This window comes from Portunus trituberculatus, chromosome 10 (genome assembly GCF_017591435.1).
Source record: "Portunus trituberculatus isolate SZX2019 chromosome 10, ASM1759143v1, whole genome shotgun sequence".
NCBI lineage: Eukaryota > Metazoa > Arthropoda > Malacostraca > Decapoda > Portunidae > Portunus > Portunus trituberculatus.
The window spans coordinates 1,189,083-1,196,582 of NC_059264.1; the positions used below are offsets into that span (position 1 = coordinate 1,189,083).

At 38.6% G+C, this 7,500-nt stretch overlaps 1 protein-coding gene across 1 annotated transcript in view; it reads right to left on the reverse strand.

Moving 5' to 3' along the window:
• The window catches only part of LOC123501830 (ionotropic receptor 93a-like), a 70,089-nt gene that overhangs the window by 24,552 nt on the left and 38,037 nt on the right, over nt 1-7,500 (reverse strand). The window contains exons 7-9 of the mRNA XM_045250858.1: nt 6,579-6,758; nt 5,990-6,040; nt 4,539-4,646 (exon numbers count right to left, since the gene is read on the reverse strand). Coding sequence (XP_045106793.1) covers nt 4,539-4,646; nt 5,990-6,040; nt 6,579-6,758 — 339 coding nt within the window. The remainder of the gene's footprint in view (nt 1-4,538; nt 4,647-5,989; nt 6,041-6,578; nt 6,759-7,500) is intronic.

The window sequence follows — 7,500 nt, forward strand, 5'->3', positions numbered from 1 at the left end:
TCTCTTATTTTTCCACCTCTCTCTCTTCTTATCATTCCTTGTCCAACGTCTCCTCTTCAACGTACATTATCTTCTCTTCCTCCTTCTTCTTTTCCTTTTGCACTTTTTATTCCTCCTTCCTTCATCTTATCCCTTATTTAGCTTATTTTTCATGTTTTCCTCCCCTTCCTTCATTTCTTCTTCACTAGCATTTTTCTTTCTTTTATTGTCTATTCTTCACTTCTTCCCCTTCCCCTCATTCATTTATCCAAGCTTCCTTCTTCCCTTTCTCTGTGGGTGTTAGTTAAATATGGCAGGATTGAACCGTAGATTTAAACCAGTTATTATTTGTATTATTTTTCTATTATCATTGTTTTTTTTTATATTTTTCGTTCAGGAAGTTCTCAATCATTTTGCATTGTAGTATAAATTTCATTGCTTTTACCCACAATGCGACACGGAACTTTACAGAGCATTAAATACACGTTCTATAATTCATGAGAGAGAAAATATATACTAAATTACAGCCATGCATTTATTACTGCCTCTCTGCGTGATACAATAAAACTCGTGGTATCGTTGTATAAAACCTATCGTTACTCATTAATTCTACTTCCCATGCATGAATCCACCAGTAAGCTCGATAATGGTTAGTAGTAATTAACTGTGGATTCATTTCTCAGTCCACATCCTGCAAGGCTCATGTCACATACCAGCCAGGGCGACAGAGTAAGTGAAATGCGGCAATGTTTCACCGTAGAGTTTTGCGGGTGAGGCGATTGGGAGAGAGTGTTAAGGGAGAAAGAGAGAAGGAAGGAAAGAAATAAAGAGACAGCGAGAGATAAAGAGAGACAGAAAAGATAAGGAAAGAGAGGAAGAACGGGGATAAAGAGGAAATAAAAATAATAAGGTTAAAATGAAGAATGGAGGATAGAAAGAACAGAAAGAGAGGAAAAAGTATAAAAACTTAAAAGGAAAGAAAAGAAGAAAGAGAAATAAAAATAGGGAGGAGAGAGAGAGAGACAAAAAGAGAGAAAAAGAGGGGATAGAGAGAAGAGAGGAAAAATGACAAAATGAAAGCAAAAGAAAGAAAAGAAAGAAGGATGGGAATAGATTAAACTGAAGGTAGGAAAGTGACTCGCATGTACACACTTAATTATTTTCCCTACTACACAGATTGCTCTCTCTCTCTCTCTCTCTCTCTCTCTCTCTCTCTCTCGCTCTTGCTCTTGCTCTTGCTATCTCTTTTTCCATCCTCTTTCCTCCATTCTTTCTTCTCTTTTTACCCTATTTTATCTTCCCTTTCTTCCTCTCTCTCTCTCTCTCTCTCTCTCTCTCTCTCTCTCTCTCTCTCTCTCTCTCTCTCTCTCTCTCTCTCTCTCTCTCTCTCTCTCTCCTTTATTCCCAACACATATTACCTCCCATTTTCTTCCATAGCTTCGTAACTTTTGCTCCCTCGCCTCTTCCCTCTCCTCCTCTTCCTTCCTCCTCTTCCTTTCTTGCTTTCTTCCTTTCTTCCTCAAAATTCTTCGTTCCACCTGTCTTGTTCTCTCTCTCTCTCTCTCTCTCTCTCTCTCTCTCTCTCTCTCTCTCTCTCTCTCTCTCTCTCTCTCTCTCTCTCCATATACGTGTGTTTTCTTTTTTTTTCTTCCCTTTTTCTTTTTTTTTCATTTTTGTTTTCCTTTTCTTTCATCCGTGCATTGTTTCACTAATCGGTTCTTGTATCTTTCCTCATTTATCTTTATTTACTCCTGTCCACCCTTCCTTCCTCTCTTTCCCTTACTTTTTTTTCTTTTTCTCTCTCTTTCTTTCAGTCTTTCTCTCTATCCTTTGTCATTCTTCCTCATCTGAATTCTCTCATTCTTTCTCTCTCTGTTTTTCTCTGTTTTTCCTTTTGTTTCCTGTGTTTCTCCCTTGCACCTTTGTTTTCTCTCTCTCTTTCTCTCTTTCTCTCTCTGTCTCTCTCTCTCTCTCTTCTTCAGGCTTCACCTCACGTGTAAGGGAAACACTGCAGTATTGGTGTTCCTGTTGTATGACATTTTCTTCGTCTTTTCCCATTCACTGCGGCTCTACAGGCTTAGGATTCTTTTGCTTAGTGTATGTAGATTTTTCTCTCCCACACGTAAGACTAGAGGCCAATAGATAAGTTAAGTCATTGTCTGGGTTATGTGTGGTGAGAGTGGATGAGTGAAAAAGCCTTATTTGGTATATCTAGGTGATGTATAGGTGTAGAATATGTCAAGAGGGTGTATATCGTCTCTATTTTGTTGTGTGTGTTTGTTCTGGTATGAATCTTGCTTTAAAACACTTGAAAGGGATTTAAAAAGGGCATATTTGTTAGGACACCCTATTTGGTGTATATGGGGGATGTACAGAGAGAGGATATTTAAAGTGGGTGTACATATCGTCTCTATTTTGTCGTGTGTGCTTGTTCTGGTTGAATCTTGCTTTAAAACACGTGAAAATGAGAGTTTAGAAGGTTCATTTGATATCTATGGGGATGTAGAGATGAGGAATATATAGAGAAAGTATATATATTGCCTCTATTTTGTCGTGTTCGCTTGTTGTGAGAAGAATCTTGCTTTAAAACACGTGAAAATGAGAGTTTAGAAGGTTCATTTGATATCTATGGGGATGTAGAGATGCAGTATATGTGTAGGGAGTTTCTGTATATTGTCTACACTTTCTGGTGCGTTCTTGTTCTGCCACGTGTCTTGCCTCAGAACAGCGTCGTTTGTCCTCATCTCTTCTGGTCATTGGTGGCCACCGCGAGTCATCCTTCACCAATATATCTTGCCTTCTTTGTCTCTCCCTGTCACATGCACCGCTAGTCTGCCCTCTTTCGCTTCGTTTATGCCCTGTATTCAGAAACGCTTCCTTCTCTCACCGCTACCATTTCCAGAGCCATAGAGACAACTGGCCAGGTTCTAATGAATATTTTTCCTGTTGTTAATGCAGAAAACTTGTCAGAAACGCTTGCGACTATTTTCAAAGACCACAGAGACGATTAGCTGAGTTCTAATGAGTATTTTTCCTGTTGGTAATGCAGAAAATTTGTTAATATGTCACTAAAATTACAGAAACACCCTTAAAGATTCGCATCACTTCAACTAGAACCCTTTGGAAATGCGGAAAACTTGTTAACATGTCACTGAAATTACAGAAGAACCCTCAAAAAACCCGCGTCACTTCAACTAGAACCCTTTGAAAATGCAGAAAACTTGTTAACATGTCACTAGAATCACAGAAACACACCTCGAAACCCCGCATCACTTCAACTAGAGACCTTTGATAATAGTGAAGGTGCTGTGAGGCGCGGAAATCTTTCAGAATATGAGCCTATAAATGTATGTTGCTGTCTCTCCTTCCTGGTTCACATCTCTCATCCTGCCTTCCTCCTTTATGTTAGTTCCACTCTTGCCTCTCTTGTCTGTGTAAAGCGTGGAAATATATTGAGTTTAGTGGCTTTGTGTTGTGTCCTTGTTAATCTTTACAAAGCACAGCACTAAGCAGACGAAGAAGAAAGAGAGAGATGTGTGATGAGGTAGTGGTGACTCTCTCTCTCTCTCTCTCTCTCTCTCTCTCTCTCTCTCTCTCTCTCTCTCTCTCTCTCTCTCTCTCTCTCTCTCTCTCTCTCTCTCTCTCTCTCTCTCAGTCCTATTTTTCTCATTCTGACCTAGTTGTACGTAAACCAGAATCGAATTTCTCTTTCAATCATTCCCTTTTCACGCTCCCTCTTTCTATCTGTAACTCGCTCACTCGCTCACTCACTCACTCACTCACTCACTCACTCACTCACTCACTCACGTATTCAGTTCTTACTTCATCTCTCTCTTTTTCAACTTATTCAAATGCTGGCTTCTATTTTTTTCTATTTAAAGCACTTCTCTCTCTCTCTCTCTCTCTCTCTCTCTCTCTCTCTCTCTCTCTCTCTCTCTCTCTCTCTCTCTCTCTCTCTCTCTCTCTCTCTATCTATCTATCTATCTATCTATCTGTCTATCTATCTATCTATCTATCCCTCTATTTATCTGTCTCTCTATCTTGTTTTATATAAGAAACACTAACCAAACTTAACAAAAGGACAAAAAATACGACCAACTAAGACGCCACTTGCTACAGAAACACCAAATGAATGCTCTAAAGTTCCCAAAAAATAGTTATGAGTCTCTTAAAACCTTCGTCTTGAAAGAGTTTAGGTCATAAGAGGGTGGAAACACAGAAGCAGGCGGGGAGTTCCAGAGTGTACCAGAGGGAGGGATGAATGACTGAGAATACTGGTTAGAATACAGTAGGGAGGTGGACAGAATAGGGGAAAGAGAAGAAGGAAGATTTTGTGCAGTGAAGTGAAGGCAAGGAGTTAGAAAGATCTGAGGAAGAGTTAGGGTGAAAAAATAGTTGAAGATAGCAAACGCATGTAACTCTGTAGCGATAAGAGAGAAGATGAAGGCAGGAAAAGGAGAGAAGAGATAGAGGTATTGAAAACAACAACCTATCTATCTATCTGCCTATCCCTTTCTCTTTGTCTCCCTCTTTCCCTTTCACCACCTCCCTCTTCTTACCTCAAGGCTGTATATTTCAAGCAGCAGGAAGGGCCGGACGTGTGGCTGTGGTGCTGCTGAAGTAATGATAACAGGGTCCTCGCTAACCCAATCTGAGAAATCGATCACCTGAAAGACAGATAGATAGAGAAATAGATAGACAGACAGACAGACAGGAAAACACAGATAAACAGATAGATAGACAGGTAGATAGATAGATAAATGAATAAATAAACAGATAAATAGATAGATAGATAGGTAGATAGAAAGATAGGCAGACAACCAAACAGACAGATACATAGGCAGATAGATAGACAGATAGATATATAGACAGATAGACAGATAGATAGATAGATAGATAGACAAAAAAACAGATATATACACACATAGATGGACAGGCATATAGATAGATAGACAAACACATAGACAGACAGACAGACAGACATACAAATAGACAAATAATCTTTTTACCACAGTTTGTTACCAAAATACATCAAATTGACTTAAAACACCCAATAATAACAGTGATAATACAAAACAGCCTTATAAGAAAACCGAACTCCTTATTTAGATTCCACAGTGATAGAGAGATAAACTGATAGACAGAAGGATAGGCAAGTAGGTAAGAAAATAGATAAAATTGAAATGTTTGTAGGTGAATGAGTAAATAGGTAGAATGATTGAGTGTTTGATGGGTGAGTGGATGGATAAGTGGGTAGGTAGATAAGTAGATAGGTAGATAAGGATGTAGATGTGTGAGTATATAAATAGATGAATTAATGGATAGAGAGATAGACTGGTAAATAGATATGTAGGTGGATAAATATATAAACATGCAGATAGATAGATAGATAGATAGATAAATAGATAGATAGACAGACAGATAGATAGATAGATAGAGATTTATATGTTCGTAGAGAGAGAGAGAGAGAGAGAGAGAGAGAGAGAGAGAAAGAGAAAGAGAGACAGAGACAGGAAAGAAGGAAATAAAAAGGATGATGAAACGATAAGGATGAAGAAAGATGGAAAAAAAGAGAGAGAGAGAGAGAGAGAGAGAGAGAGAGAGAGAGAGAGAGAGAGAGAGAGAGAGATATGATAACATGCTCAAGTCAATAAGCCTACACTTGCAAATCCCTTTAAATGAAAAGCCTACAGCCTCCCACACCACCAGTTCTCTCCACAAATTGATCTAATCTTCACCAAAACCAACTTATTGACTCCACTAAGCTCATAATTATCACTGAGGCCACTCCAGCCACCCGCCACTCCATCTGAGAACCATTTCCTTACTCTCCATTTCTCGAATACACTTACATCTTAACCTAACCTAACCTAACCTAATCTTTTTCCTTTGTAGGTAAATGGATAGGTAGATTATAATGGGTGGTAAATAGAGACATGTAGATAAATAGATAGAGATTAATGGTGTGTGAGAGAGAGAGAGAGAGAGAGAGAGAGAGAGAGTCACTTACTGCTCGGCTTTCTTTTGTTGGGGTGAAATCCATTGGGCTGAAGTGAATTTCCTGTGTTCAGAGAGAGAGAGAGAGAGAGAGAGAGAGAGAGAGAGAGAGAGAGAGAGAGAGAGAGAGAGACATTAGCAACAATAGAAAATGTAGACAGTAAGGGCACAATGCGACACAATATCACTACATAGATAAATAATGATGATAAGAATAATAATAGTAATAGAAATAATAATAATAATAATAATAATAATAATAATAATAATAGTGTAATATATATATCATTATAAAGAAGAGTATATTCTAACTGACACAAACAGGAAGTAACAGCAACAACAACAACAACAACAACAACAACAACAACAACAACAACAACAACAACAACAACAACAACAGCAGCCTCGTACAACCCACAAACTGATATATGTACATAAACACGCAAACCAACGAAGGAAATTTAGTTAACCAAGAACACTCACTATTCAGTCACACCCACTAATACCCAACCAACGAACAACAAACTAAACTAAAGCCCCAAAAAACCCAACCCAACTTAACCCAACCCAACCCAACCAAACCCAACCAAACCCAGGCAAACCTTTCTAATAAGCGCTCCAATGACACCATCCCAAGAACCGTTTCCTGTCTCCTCTCCCCAAGTGTCAAACCATCGAAGTGACACGGTGAAGTTGAGAGAATCTTGTAGGACTCGCAGGATATCTATAGAATATCCTTCCACCATTCCTGTGTCCTTGTTTTCCTGCAGGACTCGTCTTTTCTGTAGGAGGAGAAGGATGCGTGGTTACGATGGTGAAGAGGATGAAGGATTGTGAGGAAAAGTAGGAGGAGAGGATAAAGAAAGAAGTGAAGGATTAAGGGGAAATGTAGGAAAAAATAGGTTTGTTTTAAGAAAGGATAAAAAAAATGGAAGGAAAAAGAATTATAAGGAAAAGTAAGAGAAAGAGGAACATTTATGGAAGAGAGTAAAGAAGAGGAAAAGAAGAAAATGAAAAGATTGTGAGGAAAAGGAGAAGGAAGAGAATCATTTGAGGAAAGGAAGAAGAATACGAGGAAAAGTAGAAGAAAGTAGAGAATTGTAAGGAAACGAGAAGAGAATTATTAAAAGGAAAGGATTAAGAAGAGAAAAAGTAAAAGGAAGTTAAGAATTGTGAGGAAAAATAGGAGAAAAAAAAATATTTGTATGAAGCGAAGAAGAAAAAGAGAAGAAGAGAGTGAAGGATTGAGGAGAAGGAGGAAAAAGAGGATTATTCTTAGGAAAGGATAAAGGAGAGAAAAAGTAGAAGAAAGTGAAGGATTGGGAGGAGGAGGTGAAAGAGGAGGAATGGAGATGAAAAAAAGGAGGAGGAGGGGGAGGAGATGATGTAAAGGAGTAGAACGATGATATGTAATAAAAGAAAAAGAGGAGGAGGAGGAGGAGGAGAAGGAGGAGGAAAAGGAGATAGAAGAAAGTGAAGAATTGAAAGGAAAAGAAGAGGAGAAGAAGGAGGAGAAACAGGAGG